The 19,670-nt window shown below is 39.2% G+C and overlaps 1 protein-coding gene across 4 annotated transcripts in view; it reads left to right on the forward strand.

The window, feature by feature from the left end:
- Positions 1 to 8,072, forward strand: part of mtcl1 (microtubule crosslinking factor 1) — an 87,160-nt gene extending 79,088 nt beyond the window's left edge. For 2 of the 4 annotated variants that reach the window (XM_030159759.1, XM_030159762.1), the window contains exon 15: positions 7,588 to 8,072. In XM_030159759.1, the coding sequence (XP_030015619.1) occupies positions 7,588 to 7,791 (204 nt within the window). In that variant the 3' untranslated portion in view covers positions 7,792 to 8,072. Of the gene's footprint in view, positions 1 to 6; positions 452 to 2,040; positions 2,099 to 7,587 lie in introns of those variants that run through there. The other 2 variants (XM_030159760.1, XM_030159761.1) reach the window with 2 other exon arrangements.
- The last annotated feature ends 11,598 nt before the right edge of the window (positions 8,073 to 19,670 follow it).

Below are 19,670 nucleotides of genomic sequence, written 5' to 3' on the forward strand. Positions count from 1 at the left end.
TCTCAGATTGAAAGCACTGACTGATGCAATGGTAATGTTAAAAATTAACCTCCTTCAGTAAGACTGAAACTTTCCTTCAGTACTTTCTGTATTTAGAGACTCTTTAGGGGTGTCTCTTTTTCTTCTGTACTCTTTTTCTGCACTGTAGTGTTGTCTTGAAGCTTTAACTTCTGTGCTTTTACTATTAGAAAGGCCCGGCTGAAACATGATTCAGGCATCAGATAACTTGAGAAGTAAATAATCTTTGCGAGTGCCTTCAGTTAACTGTTCAGAATCCTACTCTATTTGAGCTACTTGAATCTGATTTGGGCAAATCTCTAAAAAACAAGAGTGAAAAAAATCAAGACAACTGCAAATGTCACTTTAAATCAGCTCTGACATGTGAGTCGGGCCCTTTTTCACCACCCATTCAGCTGACCTGTGAGAATAATAAATGACAGAGAGAAAACCACTTTGGGAAACGATGCTGGTCATGTTTAAGTGATGGAAAATATATGACATATCTGCATGTAACATAGGTTCTTTAGATAGATCAAAGCCTTAGAAAAGTAGGTCAGTGTACATTAAAACAATACACTGCATAGAAACAGTACATTTGCAAACACAGAATAAGCAACATAATCCTATCTATGATGATGAATATGTCCACTGACATCAAAATTATACCAGCTGCTGTTCACTGATCTGCAGAACAGACAGAGAGATTAGAGTGAATTTATTGATGGTACTGGAGTGAACACTGTGGCGTGTTATTCATTAAGCAATGTGGTGACTTCTGTGGATGAAAATAATGGTAGCGCACGCAAAATGTCAGCATTGTCATGGAGACCTGGATACGCATCATATGTTAATATTGCTTTTTGTGCTTTGAACAAAAAAAAAAAAGTATATATATATACACACACACACACACACACACACATATATACATACATACATACATACATACATACATACACATATATATATATATATATATATATATATGTGTGTGTGTGTGTATGTATACAAATATAGAAAAATGATGTACCCTCAATATTCGTATACAAGCTTTTTATAATGACAATGCTTACAAATGAAAATTATGTTTAAAGGCGGGTGATATGATTAAAATTTAGGGATATATAATTTAATATTAGCAAACTATATTATTAACAGTTTGCAAGATTACCATAAATACAAAGACTTAACTTGAATAGATAAAATAACCACATGACAGTCTCTATTTTTACATAATGCAGTAAATGAGAGCTGCAAAAATGAAAATGATTGAAATCATTGACACAGTTTCTTAAATCTCAAACTCACACTGGTTCATTTGTTTTAGGAGCTGGAGCTAATGAGTGTTTGGCATTTTTGTATGAGAAAAGAACAGCTAAATATAATATATAAAGTGCTTGTTTTGACATATTAACAGTCCAAACTCAATAGCAGATATACATATCAAACAAAAGTACTGATACAGCTCTATGGACCAAACTGGAATTATTTTCAAGGGATGATGGTGATATGTCCTATTACTAACTCACCCAAATATGCCAAACAACCACATTAATGACTTGAAAAAAAAATTTATCAAAAGTGTTGTTTCTGATACCTGTTAAAGTATGTTATTTTATATCATGGAGTAAAATTCAGTATCACCTTAATGCAGTTGTACATGCTTATTTGCTGCATTGATTTACTGTATATACAGGGGATCATATTATCCAGCCCTCATGTGGTTTATGTATATAGCCTTCTTATTGGACTTGATTTGACCAGCGTGTGTACATACAACCCAGCTACCCCTTGTGTTTTTTCCAGGTCTGAATTGAATGGGTGTGTTTGAACCTCCGTCTGTGTGGTCCACACCGTATTACTCCCAGTCAACCTCTCTGCCTCTGATATGCCAGACTTATCATGAATCTCCTCTTCCTCTTTTGCCCAATTTTACCGATTAACATTTCCCGCTCTATCTTTCCTCCTCCCCCTTTTCTTTCTCTCCTTCTGCTGGGCTTTATCTCTCCCTCCTCCCCTGTCCGCTGTGCTCTGATCCAGAACCACACTGTCATACTAACAACTCCTTGGGGACTCTAACTCTGCTTGTCTCCGTGATGTAAGTTCCTCTTCCTCCTCCTCTTCCTCTACGACCTTTGGCGGTGGGTTCACCAGCTACACGGACCTCTCACCTCACGCCCCGCAGACCTCCCAATCCAAACTCCCCCTACCCCACTCTTCATTAATGCATGCCTCACAGGACAGCAGAGTGACAGTGTGTGAAGCCATCGGAGTGGTGTCAAAAGTTGTGCGACGGCCATGCATCTCTGTTTCTTCGTGTTTAACCGTGCATGCTCAGTTTGTTTGATATAGATCATTGTTTTTTAAAGGACCATACTGGTGTTTGTAAAATGAGGCTTAACTGGATCAAATGAAAGGTTTTACACTTTACAGCAACTGAAACTGTAACATCATGTATCACACCAAGTTGAATTTATGTCACAATGATCAAATCCACTTAGCCACTAAATGCTACAAAGCTCCTAAAGTGTCTGGGTGAACATGTAGGAACACACCACACACTGCAGATGAGGAGCAGTGCGCTGCCCTGTCAGACGCCCAGGGAGCAAAGTGCCTTGCTAAGCCAACACTCCGGGGAATGGGCCCTATGCACGGCCCCACTAGTTCCTGAACTTGAGGCAGCTCCTTTAGTTCCTGTCTTTCATTATTGGAAGCACTGATTAATCCAGGTGTGCCTGCTACTGCTTGTTGTACTGTGGTCAGGCACACCTGGATTAATCAGTGTGTGGAATAATTAAAGACAGGAAATAAAGGAGCTGCCTTAAGTTCAGGAAATAGTGGAGCTGTGCACAGAGCCCATTCAAGTGGCCACCGTTTGGTTCGGTTATAGGTTGCTTTTCCCACTTACTCAGCTTACTGCCTCCCTTTTTTCCCCAGAATTAAATTCTCAACCCTAGGGGTACCCAAACCCACAACCTTTGAATCACTCCTTTAAGTGCTCAATTAGAAGTCCACTGCGCTATCCACTGCATAGCTTGCTAGCTTAGTGAGCTTCCTGACAGACAGTACTGCTGTTAAGTTACACTAACAGGACTATCCTAGCATTTTGCAACTCAAATGTTTCAGAAGATTCAGTGGTTCTTTCATACCTGACTTGTTAGCATAACTTAGCTACATCCACCAATAATAGAGTTAATTTTGTCCTGCATCACATGGTCTGTCAGATGGCGCACATTACTCCTTGGTAGGTTGACATAGCTGTTATATATCACTCTTATATACTGGTAGTAATATAACTATACATTAATGCTGTGCAATTACCTGATATAACTTGGCAATGGCTAAAACTACTACTTTTTTTTAGTAACTGCTGTTAGTAGTAGTGCTACTATGCCAAAAATAGCACCCACTGTTTTCAATGAAAAGTTGCTCATTGGTGCTCGTGCAGAAACAGTCCCTGGCTTCTGTGAAACTTAGAGCAAAATATAGAGCTCATTGCACCTGTTGACCTGTGCCTCACCTCCTGCCCATACCTTTTAACACAGAACAGTGAAGTGACTATGGATTTTAACATCTATTTTTTGGCCAGTAAAACCATTCAAAACAGATTAAAAAGAGTCATGTCCAGATGTCTGCAGGTCTAAGTGTCCTGTCAGCAGTTTTATAGGTGCGTCTTTTATCATTATGGTCCAAAGGGAAAATGCATTACAGTTTTTTTTTTTGTTGCAGTACCATAAGTGACCACTGGTGGTGTTTGTGTCAAGTCTGAGTGCTGGTCTAGTATTCATATTCAGTTCTTATTGCACATCTATGGTTTTACACCTCACTCTTCCACAGCATCACCCTCTTAAACAAATATGGTAGCAGAAAAAAAAAAGTTGGCAACAACCAAAATGTAAAAATACAACAAGTCATGTCACTTTTATATATGAGTTTTATAATATGGTCATTTTGAAGTCAATGAGATGGATCCTCCAGAACTGCCAGTATGGACCTTTAAAGTTCACAAACTCAGCTCATATGACTCAAAGAGCCATCAGTTTGTGTCCTGGCTATAGATTGTTGTCATATTCTGGTTGTTTCTTGCCAAAATGTGACACAGTTACCACAACACAAAAAGATGCCTCTTTTGGACGTTTCACACATTCTTCAGCACAGGTTGTTAGTTGTCTTTTTGGGCTGCATATGGTTTGTCTAAATAACTCTAACAGTGTGTTTTTACCAGGTCCTGCTCTTTGTGTCACTGTATTTGCACCTGGATAACGACTGATATACTGTTGTGGTGTTCACTTATTTGTACATATAGTTCCCTTTTTTCCTCCTCTTGCAGTTCCCTCACCATTTCCTTTCACACTAACAAGACCTCCAAAGATTAAGAAGATGGCTAACATCGTCACTCTCACCTCTCAGTGTCTGGTGGAAATTGACAAAAATTTCTAGTACATTTCCTTGCTTAAAGGATAAATCCACCTTCAGATACACCTACGCAATATTACCATGTGATGAATTTTAACATTATTTTGTTGATAAGTGCTAAACGTTAGTTGTTAGTGGATTATATTGCTAAATCTCAAATTTTTTTCTGGATATTAAAAAAAACCAAAAAGGTATCTGGCCCTTTCTTTTCTTGAAGCTACTGCCTCATTTTTGTTGATTAACTTTTGGAGAGCAATTGCATTTGCATTTTGCATCCGCTCACTAATTTTGAATTAGACCTCTGAATTAGATTTCTTTTCACAACAAAAGAACAATTCTTACAGAAGAAATAACAGATTTTTTTCTTTATTTAACATTTTTTGGTCTATTTTTTGTATCCATTTGCATTTTAATTACCATATTTACGCCCCTTCTAGCTCTGCTTTTGGCCAACCCCGGAGGGAAATAACTGGCTCATTAGCTGCCAAATGCTCCACTTTGTTCACGAGCTATTCGCTAACTGAACAGAGTAATTTTATCTGAGCTTTGTGGCTGAAAATAGTTGCCTGTTGCAGCTGGAAACCAGTCAAAGGATGCAGAAGAGCTTTATAGAGCTAAGGGGAGCATGCGTTTCTCCTCCCTATTCATATATGATAGTTTGTATCACTAATATCATGTCTTGTCCTCTATGTGCAGCAGTATTTCCACTGAAATTGATGTAAGAGGCAACACAATTTGAGTCTAGTTGACTCCGCTATGATGAATGAAAACAACCATGAACAAAAGAGAATGTAAATATATATATATATATTGATCAGTATAAAAAAAAAATAAGAAAAAAATCTTCACTGCAGTTGCATTGAGATTGCAACATTGTCTTAATGTTCTTTAGTGTCCATGATGAGTCCAGAAGAGCTCATCTACAGATATTTGTACATTTTATGTGGTGGATTTTTCCTTTAAAGCTGAAGTATCTACTGAGCAGTCAGGGCTGAACTGAAGGAAGCATCGATGTTCACATGCTGTTTTCTGAGGTCACTAACTCCCTGTACACGTTACTGGTGCATGATCTGTGGCGTTGTCTGATGTTGTTGCATCAAATAGAAGGTGTTGTAGTAAACGATAACTTATGTGTATTTATGGTGCGCACACCATCAGTCAGTTGTGGTCATAAAGCAAATGGTCTATTGATGGACACATCGATTCAGCGGCCATCTGTCTCTGTTACTAGTTTCTCCACCAGTTCATCAGGACGTCCTGCAGGTTGTCAAACACATCACTCACTCGTGGGCCCATCTCTCCTTCCAACCATTTTACTTATTTTTTCATCTCACGCCACGACAGCCTGTGTATTTTTAGCAGAGTTAGAGCTAGACTGTTGCTTCACAGGCTCAATGTCCCCCATCCTTCAGCTATTAATAAATCAGGCCAGTGGTGTGATCATTCACCTAGTCACACTCTGACATCACTCTGAGGGAAGGAAAACTCACCCACAGCCACTCCTCTTCTCTGTTTATCATCTTTTTCATCACTTTTAACCAGGGACAGATGTTCATGTATGTCCTACTGTAGAAATATTCAAATACTGTTGAGTTCCTGTGTTTGCACTGTTCATTGTTCTGTATCTTGAAAATCTTTTCCCGTATGCACAACACTCACAGATTAATGAGGACAAAGTTTAGCCCTTCATGGGACACCACCAGTGTCCTTCTAGCAGTTTGCGTCCTTGCACTCTGGTATATATACCATCAACCTAACAAACATTGACAGAGAAGGGCACATTCAAACACATGATATTTTTTTAGGCTTTAGTTTGTCATTGGTTTGCCCTGAACTTTTTAACTTTTCTATGACGAGGCTGAACAGCTGGATTTTTCAGTAGGATAAGCAACATAGTGATATGGAAAATAGCATGTAGAGTGCATTTGTGTAGGAGGTTGTGCTGTGAGCATCCATGATGGACACGAAACAGTACATTTATAAAAGATTCCACCAACTAAATTTTAAATGAGAGATTTCAACTTTTTCAGCATGATCATTGAAAACAAAATAATTAGAGCTTAAAGAATTTTACATTTTGACCCACTACATAATTCATATAAAGGTACTCTAAGATTTACAATTGGTTTTGTGAAGTTTGTGTTGAAGTCTGTGTTGTGGTAGGAGCTGGTTGTTTATGACATTAGTAGGTTCCATTTCTAAACTAACACTAACTAGGGTTGCACATTTTTGCACCATAGATAAACAGAGGAACTCAGGAGAAAGTGAAAGTGTTTTCATGAAAAACCAACTTCAGTCCTCTACATAGAAATCACTATGTACTTGGTGTGAACGCAGATCTGAGCAAGTGTGTCAATTTAGAAATGGAGTTACCTAACGTCAACAAATGACTGGCTGCCAGAACAAAACAGACTCCGACAAGAAATTTAAGTTAAGCACACAATCCTGCTCCTTGGTTGCATATTGAACTTTTAATATTATATATAGAATTTACCTTATTGCATTGTTATAGAGTGTAACTAAACATCTCATTAGGAAGCAGAATGAGTTTTACACAAACTGCAAACTCTTAGCTGTTAGAATCACAGCTTTCCCCTCTAATATGACAAAATGTATTTACTTTTCATCTGTCAAAATCCTGGCGCACATGGGTCAAGCTACCAGCCATTAGCTTAGGTTTGCTATGATCTCAGTGTGTAGTTGAATTTTTGATGTCATACTACTTTGTGAGATGTTTGATCACAGAGGGTCATTCGACTCTGAGCAGTGAGTGGCTGAATACTGTACATTTATTCCTTGTGTACTCAATGAATGCCTGGACCTTTAGAGCTGTGTTTACCTGTGCAGGTGGGAGGTTGCACTTTAGGGATGTGGTAGATAAAAAAAAAAAAGTCATTAGTCTGTAGTAGGAGGTCAGCTGGCTTCAAGGTCAAACTTTTGTTGGTTATTTTTGCTCTTTTTGCATTTTGTTTCATTTTGTTTTATCACTTGTTCTGAAACATTTGTACTGTTTTTCACATGCACATCTTTATACATCTGTCCTTGGTTTCTTCTTCTCTGATTGTTGCTCATGTCTCTCAGTTTGAGTCTTTCCACTTCCTGTCATTTCTGGCTATTTCTGGTCACCTCGTTGCTGTCCTCTCGTCTCTGACAGCTCCTTGTCATTGGCAGGACCTGCCTCGCTCTCCGGTGGCTCCACCTCTGGACTCCTGCTTCCTGAGACCGGCCCGCCCGGCCAACCGCCGACCCCCCTCGCGCTGGGCCGCCCGCTCACCCTCCTCCTCCCCAAAGTGGAGTGAGGGCTCGAAGAGGAGGTTCACTTTCCCGCCGCCAGGACACCGGAAACCCATCCTGGAGGGCGAGGAGCTGGCGTGAGGCTGTCCTCTACCTCCACTACCCCCCTCTTCCTGCTCCACTCTCAGCCTGCCTCTCCTTTAATGGAGCCTAAAAAGATCCAGTACCTCAGCAACCCCCCCTCTAAATCTAGAGACTCCAAAGACATGAAGCCAGGTGGGGGGGTTCAGATCCACCCAGTAGCACCAGCTGACCATCGAGGAAAAACCACCAGAACTTCTCTGGAAGAAACTGGAATGTACTGTAATATCATCAACAAAAAAATATTTTAAAAAATCACATTAAAATTGCATTTCCCTGAACGGTGCCTGTACACACTTGAGTTCCTCATTACCCCATCATGTTGTGTATGTATGTGCGTGTGTGTGCGTATATATATATATATATATATATATATATATATATATATATATATATATATGTGTGTGTGTGTGTGTGTGTGTGTGTGTGTGTGTGTGTATATATATACTTTTTTCAGGATAAATGTGTCGGTCAGTCGTTGCATTTATATAATGTTTATGCCATTTTTGCTCATCTGTTTACATTGTCTTTTTGTTTTTACATAAGGGTTATGTACTGTCTGCATCAATTCAACCTCAATTTTTCTTTTTATTCTTACTTTAATTTTTGTTGCCAGCCTTCGAAGCTCAGCCAGTCAATTTAGGCAGTTTTAAGGACAGGAAAGATGACACAAACAAAAAAAAAAATCTGCTTCAAGAGGTCTGAAGCAGAAACACATGATGTCATTTCTGATGTTCATGTATGTATTTATTTTTATGTTTGGATGAATGTTTGGCTCTGTTAAAATGTAGAAGTTGGGTGACAACAAACAAACTAAATAAACTTATGCATATTTGGAAGGCAGTTGTACAAATATCAGTCAAATATTTGCATGCCTTTTGAACACTAGCACTTTAGTGCATGTACATACAAGCTGTAGTCATTTGTGATCACTTGGCTCCGCTGTGGGGAAAAGAAAAATCATCTTGAGGTGTTGTTTTTGTTTTCACATGATTTGCATTGACGAAAAAATAAGACCAGTTTTTAAGTAAATTATTGTACGTACCAGGCTGTCTTTGTACAGTTGTTACTATTGGATATGAATTACTTTTTTCTTTTGACAAGAAAAAAATATGAATGTTTTAAATGAAAAGTCTATGTCAAAAAGTCAAACTATCTATAGTCTTATGTACATAGTAAATGGTAATAAACATGAATGTGTATTTACAAAATTCCTTCTTCTGGTGTGTTTGCATCTGCTGTTTGTCATGTTTTATATTTATCTCACTATGGTAAAGGTTAGACACAGCTCATCATAGATTATACACTCTGTCAGTAGACCTGAGTTGGTGTTCTTGGCAGAGACTGATCCTGGTGTGTTTCTGTGTGTTTCTGAGTGTGTGTTTGTGTGGATTACAGTGCAGACCACAGGATTACAGTGGGTCAGGGGGGGCAGACACAGAGAATGTGAATAAGAAGATTGTGTCCTCCCAGAAGTCAAATCCTCTTGCATCACAGTCATACATGTGCCACCTTCCTCATGTTTCCCCATTTGTCACGCAAGATAAAAATCCGGAATAAAACCCTGTTATTTGTAATGTAGCTAAAGTTATCATTGTACAAGTAAGTTATTAGTGTTGGGGGGATACTGACTCCAGCAAAGACTATGTATTGTTCCTGTTCAGCTCATTGGTAATCACAGTTGAAGTTAGGATGTTCAATGGGTAGTTTAACAGTATACTGTGGTGGTGTGTTGATTCAAATTTTTGTCCATTAAAAGGAAAAATATATATATTTTTAAAATTTCATTGCTTCTAATGTTGTCAAATCTCTTTGCCACCATTTATTTGACCTTTGGGCTAAAGGCCTCAGTTTACTCCCACAGCAACACCATCAGGGTCTGAAGAAGAATCTCAACATTTCTGCTTAACAAAGTAAACACTGACTAACTCTGTTTACAAAACTGGTGTTTTTACCTCAAAGTTTGGGGCAGCACAGTGCTGTAGTGGATAGTACTGTCGCCCCAGAGCAAGAAGGTCCCAGGTTCTATTGCAACACCAAAACCTTTCTGTGTGGAGTTTGCATGTTCTCCCAGTGTTTGCGTGGATTCTCTCTAGGTACTCCAGCGTCCCCACAAAGATATACACTAACAGAATAACTGGTTAATTTAAATTGCCCATAGATGTGAATGTGAGAGTGATTGGTTGTTCGTCTATATGTCAACCCTGCGATGAAGTGGCGACACATTCAGGGTGTACCCCGCCTTCACCCATTGGTATGAGATAGGCTTCTGCACCCCCATGACCCCCTCGAGTGTTTAGAAGATAAGTGGCTGACCTGTAAGCTTTGCAAGCCAATAGAATAGTAAATGCAATCTTACCAGGGATGCAAGTACACAAATTAGAGGACAGATTAGTCTGGCACTGCTCTCATTTAGGCTAATTTCCACTGATCTTAGATTGGGTAGATAACCTTTTCTCTGATTTGTTGTGTGTCACAGGTTATTTGATAAAATGACATGTAACCACTGCCTCTCCAACACTGGTTTTGTACATAACCAACTGCATATGACATTTACATACATTCATACACAGACATTCTGGTCTGAACCTCTTGATGAATCCTTTTGGAAGTCAGCATGAACCAAGAGGGCCTAAACTAATACACATTTAAAAATTCTTCAGTGGCAGACTGCATACAATCTCTACTGTACAGTCTGATAACACACATGTCAAAAAAAGAAAACAAAAAAAAAAACCCAACCGGATATAAGTGAGTATATTAAAGGTATAATACTTGACGTTTGTGGGTGGAAATGTATATTATGTACATATGTGGAGAGAGTGGACCCTGAGCCCATTTCAGACCCAAGATTCAAGAAAAGACAAAAATGTTTTAGAATATTGCATGTAAAGGCTGCAGCGGTGTGAACTGACTAGTCTCAGCTCAGCTCAGCTTAAAACAGCTCATGGTCTTGCCTGAAACTCGGTTTGTCAGATTGTCAGTCTTGACTGAATATGGCATTATGCAGTGTGTCCTGTCTCAACAGTTCACCTTTTACTCCATGAAACAATCTGAGGCAACACCAGCTCATTTAAAAAACAGAACTACTCTGAGAACAGACACAAGAAATTCTTGAATTGTTGATTTGTCAATACCAGAAATGCATCTGCAGTCAGTGACTGCTATCACTACCCCATTAGATGCTACAGATCTGGGGTGTGGCCGGGGACTTCTCTCTTGTCCTGTTAGCCACTTATTTTTGCCTTTAGCTAACTCCAGTTCTGAGCTAATGATTGCATTAGCTGCCTACATACAGCATAACCCCTGATGCCTATTTAGAATATCATTTTGCATCACATTGTCAAGTTCACATTTTTTAAGCAGTTTGACCTAGCTTTAGTTGAAAGTAGATATGTCCCTAGGTTATGTTATAATTGGTAGTCTGTAAAAGGCATACTTTCAAAGCAGTTTCCTCTTTATGATTATTTTCTGTTTTGCAAACAATACAATATAAGAATCAAAGCTCTAAGTTTCAAGCTGCTCGCTGCTACAGGAGAAATCCAAGCTTTTATTGACTTAAAGAGAGCAGCTAATGGTAGAGAAAAGCACTAGAGAGTGATATAGTGGCAGCGGAAGAGAGCTGAAGCCCTCCGTATACCTTTCAGAGTTAGGATGATGAATAATTAATGCAGCCCAGCTGCATGCAGGGGGCTGCGGATGGCACTAAGCAGGTCAGCAGAGGGAGGAAGACGAAAAAGATGCCCTGCTTTTACTTCCATCAGCCAGGAGAGGAACCCACCACAGCTGAATAATTTAAAACAGCCCTAAAGTCACATACACTCATGCTCTCTAAACACTGGACACTGCTTTAACATAAAGTGGCTGTGAACAACGTGAATAAGAACTTACTGCAAAATATAGTAGAAGTCCTGGAGCAACGGCTGACAAGGACAAATATATAGTTTTAATTGAGTATGTGACATTCTCAGGAGGTAAAGTTTGGCTTTCTTTGTGCTGAGACTTGCAAGCATTTCATTGTCCCACCTCTGAACCCGTCTGTATAAATGGCATCATTATTGTACCCTCAAAGATAAACGTAGTCATTTTTATTCCTTCCTGCTTTCCTTTTATGACTTTCAAGACCCAAGGAGAGTGTAGATATCTTTGAAGGTGCAATAAGGAAGATTTCCACATGTACTTATATGGGGTCTGTTGCCTCATCCGCACCATTACAGATATTACAGAACATTTTCCTCTACATTTGGGTCTCTTATCCACATGTATACAGTGACTTTGGTCATTAAAATGGAGATTTTTTTTTTTTTTTTACAATACATTTTTCCAAGAACTACAGTTTGTGTGTATCCTTGTGGACAGGGAAAACAAAGAGATTAGAAACCATGTCATCCTATCCCCATTCACACATGCCTGTTGTTGTTTTGTGTGACGAACATGCTCATGTGCTCTGTGTGTCAGTAGCCCCTTTTATAGAACACTTTTGTTACAGGAATATTTCACCTTTATTCCGAAATGATGACTGTGTAAACGAAATGGTGAGATCATTTGGTCCCACCTTTATCGCAGCTTTGTAACACCTCTGGAGGTAGTAACAGAGCTGTAATAAAGGTGGAATCATGATTCTGGAACGCTGTGTAAATGGAACGCTTCTGGTTCTGCAACCAAGGTGTGACGTTTTGATGACAGTGACCCCCACGCCAGAAGACAGCGGGCACATATGTAGGCACTAACATGGATTGTGTACCAGCCGCCTTGTGTGCTTCGTGCCACTGGTGCTGCAGCAGCTTCGTGCCAGGGGTGCCATGGCTACACCAGGGTGCCACAGCTTCGTTTTCACCATTTTCACCCATGGGACAAAGCCGCAGCACCCGGGGCAACTGCTGCAGAATTCATACCCATGCCTTCATATGCGCCCGCTCCATCACTTCCTAGAGGGTTTCAGATCTGTGTCAGTAGGGAAGAAAAAAGTCCCCTGATGTTCAAACATGGTCATTCAGTCAACTGACCTCATTTTATGGACACTGAACCTAAACCTGACCAACTGAACCAACCCCACACAGCAAATTATTTGGTTCTTAACAAGATAAAAAAAAATAAACAACTTAGATTTACAAGTGTTACATAATTTATGTTGTTTTAAGGGTTAATTTCTTACTTTAAGTGTTCATACGTCTGTAGACATGCTTATTTGTAGATTTAACAATCTTAATTCAAGAAATCTTGTCAAGTGAAATTATGTTACTGCATGGACAGGTATTTCACTTGTTTTGAGTACCTTTGTCCTCAGATTTAGTGTTTTTATCTTGTTTTTTAGACACCCCTTTTTTGCAGTGCAGATCATAACACTGCCCCCACAGACTTGGACTGTAGGCACTAGGCATGATGGGTTATCACTTCATCTACCTTTCTTCTCACCCTGATGCACCCATCACTCTGGCGCAGGGTCAGTCTGGACTCAACAGACCCCATGACCTTTTTCTATGGAATCACAGTCTAATATTTATGCTTTCTATCAATCTGATGGTTGTTTAACCAAGTGTCTCCCAACCAGTGTGCCACGGCACATAACTGTGCTGTGAGAGGTCAACTGGTGTGCTGTGGAAAATTATCCAATTTCACTTGATTGGTACTGTAAACGAGCAGCATGATAAAGATACATACGACTGCACACACCAATGATCCACTCTACAACAACAGTCTCCTCTTTCCCTTTGCAAAATAAAAGTCAAAGTGAAAGTGGAAGTGAACCGGCCCCAGTCCAGTGCGTTCTGTTGATAAAGCCCCTCTCACTAGTGATGCGCAGATCAGCGGGTTACCCGCAAACCCCGGGTATCAGGTTGGGGGTTATGCGTCACATAGATAATGCAGACTTCAATTCGTAAGCCGGGGGTCTGTCCAAGGCCCCTCTCAGCTTTTTTGTTCCAAACACCCTGCGACAATGTTGGCCCTGTACTCTCGATGTGCCCCCCCCTGAAAAAAGAGGGAGACTCAGAGCTGCTGAAGAACATTCGTGTGTCTTTCTAAAAATTCCTGTAAGAGTATCAGCTTTGTGTTCAACTAAACAGGCCCAGGTTTCACACTGAGTGAGTAAATTGAGACTAGATTTGCATTATATTTCAATGCTTTTTTTGACATTTTTGTTTGGTGGTGTGCCTTGTGATTTTTCTAATGTAAAATATGGGCCGTGGCTCTAAAATGTTGGGAAACACTTGTTTAAGAAATGAGAACCTACATCAGTTAAAAAACTTGTTGCAGATGAAACATATTAATCACTGCAGTAAATATCCAGTGGAAGGATCTGAACTATTGCACTATTTCAGTTTTCTGCTGCACAAAGTAACAGAAAAGTAAAATACTCAGGTACAAATACATCTAGTTTGTACTTACATATTGACTAAATGGACATAGTTAGATTACATCTCTGCTTGGACTCCATGTTTAACTGGACATCTGCTCTCAATTATCTCCTCAGTTCCTGAATATATAAAACCTGACAGTGTTCAGCTGGCTCATTTACTCCTGCCCTGTTGCAATTACCAGACACCTCATGGTCAAAAACTGAAATATGAGACAAGCAGGGACCAGGGTTGTAAGCGAAAAATATTAATCAGTTAGTGGTGTTCCTTGGAAACCTGTACATTGTTGAATTCTGTACTTTCTGTGGCTTTTTTACTGCTGTATTTGTTGACAAAATAGGTGAAAACATCCACTAATTTCCTTCTTTAGTTGAACTCTGTCATGTTTAATCAGCTGTTGAGATATCAATCCACAACTAGGGTGGAAACTATTATTCACTGTTCACTATTTTGATCATTTATTCATGACTTTTGAGTTATTTTCTAAAGGAAAAAAGGAAATATCTTATAATACCAAAAATCTTGGTTCTGTCTTCTGTTAGGACAGTTGGATATTTTTGGAAACACTGAACCTGTTTTACTTGCACACCAAAACTCCGATCATTATCTGATTTCTGGAGTTATCAGATGATTTAAGTGATCATTTTAACAGGATAATCTGATATGCTTTAGCAGATAACAGCTATAATCTGAATATGAGAAATTAGATTAATCACACCTGGATTTCTCCCCAATATTCTGATGTCTTCCTGCATGTATACAGGTTAATCTGATTTATTTAGTTCTCACGTCTGTGCATGTGTAAACACATTTAAAATAGAGGACATAAGTTACATAGTCAAACGTGAGCAGGGGACAACAGGAAGTTTGACAACCATCACTATGTATATATGTACTCCGAAAGAAATGTGATAATAGACTGGAGCTTCTAAACTGGGGTTTTTCAATAATCACATTTCTCAAGTGCATGTAAACGCATTAGATTTGATTATTACAGTTATCCAATTACTCCCAGTTATTGAACTTTTATGGTCATGTAAACAGGCTGACTGATTGATAAATTGCCATTTTTGGACCAAACATCTAGTAATTTTATTGAGAGAAGAATCAATTGAATAATTGAAAATGAAAATAATCAATAGTTTCTGCACCCCTTTCCACAAGAATTAGTATCAACACATTTTTTAAATTAAACTGATCATATTAGCATTATCTTTCAATCTTATTACTGCTATCCCTTTCTTCAGCTTCTCTTGTCCTATCTCTTCATCCTGATATTAAATCTAAAGAAAAGTCCTGTTTTGAGCCAATGATGAATAAGTGCTGATATCCCATGACCCTCTTTGTTGAGCTCCTCTAAGAAGATTTTCAATTTAAAGCCGTTGCCGTCTTTTTCCAGATATATCATTGGCCTAAATTGAAAACACATCAGACTACCATTCAGCATGACGGAGTGGCTAAAAAATAGGATTACGCCCCGATTTGCATCTGACATCAACACTTTCATTCCATCTCTGAAATGAGCAGCTCTTCACCAAGTCACTCATAACCAATCCCATTAACTGATAAAGGAAATGAATTAGACATCAGAGCAGACGCTGACAAATAACCACTGATCCAATGTGATTGTTGTGTTTTTTGGCAGGACAAATGGCTAATCAGAAATGAAAAGACACATTAGCTTTAATAATGAATCAAATCCTTTCTGTCCTGACCAAACTCTTTGATCATCAATTGTCAGAATAATATAATTTAAGAATAAATCTGAACTGAAATCTAATTGAAGCATTTGGAAAACTGCAAATACACTTTTCAGGATGAATTAGTTTTTTTTATCCAACCTACAGTGACAACAGTGAAAGTGTGTCTGCTCTGCCTCTGTATTAAATCTCTACTGTGAATGAAGTGTATTTGTCCTGGCATTTGACTGTGATTGAAAAAGATAAAGAGAACCACGTTTTCCTCTCCAGCTGTGATGAATAATGCAGAGACTTCCGTCTGGGCGTCCCTGTCTCTGATAGTTTAGTGCAGTTTGCCCCATGTTTCCAAAATCCTGTTGTTTTTGACTAAACAGATGAGACTAGCCTTTGTTTTTTTTTTGCTCTGTTGTGTGGAGTTTGCAGCTGCTGTCTGGAGACTCAGCTGACAACGTTCAGAGCAGTGGGGTTCAAACACTGTGGAAAAAAACCCAGTGGGTGTCACATCTCAGGTCACTGCCAGACCTGACAGATGAGTTCCCTTTGTTGACATGAAGATAGATTTATTCATTTAAAAAAAACTGCAGATATGTTGTGCTCAAAAGGATTTTCTAGACATTCACTTTTACAGCATTTACGGAGTCCGACTTTCCTGTATTTATTTTTCTAATCTGCTCTGAGTCAACTGGATACATCATTTGATTCAGAAGATTTTGAATTTTAAGTGTTCTTTAAAGTGTTTTTTTTTTTTTTTTTTTTTCCAAGAATCATCTTAATTTTTTGTCTACATCAAACCTTTCCCAAGTGATTTCAACCATTTATTTAAATATTATCCCCTGCAGTTTTCAGTTAGAAGCAGATGTATCCATATGTTTAATTTACTGATCAGGTATGTGTTACATAAATTCAACCACTGAAATAACAGAGACCCTTTTTCAGTGAAATATGTCATCATTAGGGACAGGGGTTGGCATTGGTTAGTGAGGGCTTTCTGTGTGGCATCTCTCCAGGTCTAACTTCCTCCCACAGTCCAAAGACATGCAACTCATGGGATGGTCACAGGTTAAATCAGGGATGTCAAACGTATGGCCTGTGGACCAAATCCGGCCCGACACAGATTCCATTTTAGCCTGTGGGATAGCCCAATTTGATCTCAAGTGAGTCAGACCATTAACCAACTCCAAATTCCAAACCAAAATTTTACCAATATTCTGCCTGTTACTAAATGTTTTGTGTAGTTAAAGATCCATTGTCATCTGTAATGCACATACATAAATGATAAGTTGAGGCATAATATTGTTAAAATTGCACGTATATTTCTTAAGAAATTTCGGGTTGTTCAGGTTATTCATTATTTTTTGCAAAAAGAATATATGTAAATGTAGATATGTTAAGATGTTCCACAATTTAATGTTACTTTTTGCACTAAAACAAAGAGAAAATTTTGGATTGGCACTATTTACAGGCTATTTTTCTATTATTTTACTGGTTTGGCCCATTTGAGGTCATGTTGGGCTGAATGTGGCCCCTGAACTAAAGTGAGTTTGACACCCCTGGGTTAAACGGTCAGTCTAAATTGCTCTTAGTGGGCCTATGGCACTGAATGATTGTTTTACAGCCATACGATGAACTGACAGGGATAAACCCATCCATGGTGTATCCCACCTTTGCTCAATTCCAGCTGGAATTAAACTGTTAAGGAAAATGAATGAATATACAGTCGTCCTCAAAATTATTCATACCCCTGCCATTTTTTGTAACTTTTTGTTTTTGTAATGAAATGAATGAGTTTTGTCAAGTTTGTTTGTGACTTATATGTGATACACAAGTGAGGAAATAAGAACAAATGATACTTGGAGAAATACTTTATTTCAGGAGTATTTTATTAGAGGATTTCTAAAAAACGCCATGTTCAAAATTATTCATACCCTAGGTTTATTAAGTCCTAAGTCTTTTCTTAATAGTCAATAGAGTAGCCTTTTTTCTTGATAATGGTTCCTGTAAGTGTCCATGAGTTCTCTTCTGTCTCCTGTGGGGTTTTGGTCCACTCTTCCAGGACCAAAGCCTCCAGCTAGGTCCGGTTGGATGGTCTCCTACCCATCACGCTAGTCTTTGGCTCCCTCCACAGATTCTCTATATGATTTAGGTCAGAGCTTTGACTGGGTCATGTCCTTGAACCACTACTGCACTACCTTGGTGGTATGCTTGGGGTCAGTGTCCTGCTGGGACATCCAATCAGGACCAGTCTAGAGTTTCTCAGCACTTTCACGCTGTCATCCAGGACGCTGATATAATTATGTTAAATTCATGATGCCTTGTAACTTCATGAGGTTTCCAGTGCCACTAGCAGAGAAGCATCCTAGCATTATAGGTTATAACCATAGCATTATGTTGCCACCAAAATAACCGAGGTATGAAGGTATCACAGACAACCATCCAGCCAGTATTGCACCAAGGAGTTCTCCATGGATGTAGACACAGGAAGATGGCATGACTCAGGATGAAACATCAGGAGGCTCATCTGGCATTTCCTAGAGCTCTTCTTAACCGAGATCCAAGCTTTTGGTCATCAATCCAGTGATTTGATGAAACAAAGATGGAGTTGTTTGGCCACATGGATGTTGACTGCATCTGAAGGAAGCAAGGAGAAGAACGCAAGCTGAACACAGCCCCAACCATCAAGCATGATGGTGGCAACATAATGCTATGGGGTTGCTTTTCTGCTAGTGGCACCGAGAACCTCATCAAGCTACAGGGCATCATGAAAAAGGAGGATTATATCAACATCCTGGATGACAATGTGGAAGTGTCTGCTGAGAAACTCTAGATTGGTCCTGACTGGACGTCCCAGCAGGACACTGACCCCAAGCATACCATCAAGATAGTGCTGTAGTGGTTCAAGGACATGACCCAGTCAAAGCTCTGACCTAAATCATATAGAGAATCTGTGGAGGGAGCCAAAGACTAGCGTGATGGGTAGGAGACCATCCAACCGGACCTAGCTGGAGGCTTTGGTCCTGGAAGAGTGGACCAAAACCCCACAGGAGACAGAAGAGAACTCATGGACACTTACAGGAACCATTATCAAGAAAAAAGGCTACTCTATTGACTATTAAGAAAAGACTTAGGACTTAATAAACCTAGGGTATGAATAATTTTGAACATGGTGTTTTTTAGAAATCCTCTAATAAAATACTCCTGAAATAAAGTATTTCTCCAAGTATCATTTGTTCTTATTTCCTCACTTGTGTATCACATATAAGTCACAAACAAACTTGACAAAACTCATTCATTTCATCACAAAAACAAAAAGTTACAAAAAATGGCAGGGGTATGAATAATTTTGAGGACGACTGTATGTTAACAGATCATGTCTGCCACTATTACTATTTGATTCAGAAGACCAAACTACAGGGGTTTATATGATGAATCCGTGGTATTTGTACGCTTTCAATCTGAATGAAACACAGGAGATTCCTCTGAAAAGTAAAGTCCACTTTACCTGACTTTTAAAAACCTGGGTAAGATTAGAGGTTTATTAGAGTAAGTGTTATGTTTTGCTTGTGGGCAGCCAGCTTGCATGAGTTAATTTTAAGGGGTTTAATGTCTCCCTTTCCTTATTCTCAGACCCTGTGAATGGAGCCCATTTCTGGCCACACTCATCCAGTAGACAGGAAGGGTGAGATAGAGAGAGGGGATGGCATATAACAAGGGATCTGGACCAGGACTCAAGCTACAGTGACCAGAGCTGTTGCTTGACACTGTCAGGGCCCTAGGCAACAAGGGATCATTGGGGCCCTAGGGCCAACTAAATTATTTGAGAATC

The sequence above is a fragment of the Sphaeramia orbicularis genome, chromosome 17 (assembly GCF_902148855.1).
Source record: "Sphaeramia orbicularis chromosome 17, fSphaOr1.1, whole genome shotgun sequence".
NCBI classification, from domain to species: domain Eukaryota; kingdom Metazoa; phylum Chordata; class Actinopteri; order Kurtiformes; family Apogonidae; genus Sphaeramia; species Sphaeramia orbicularis.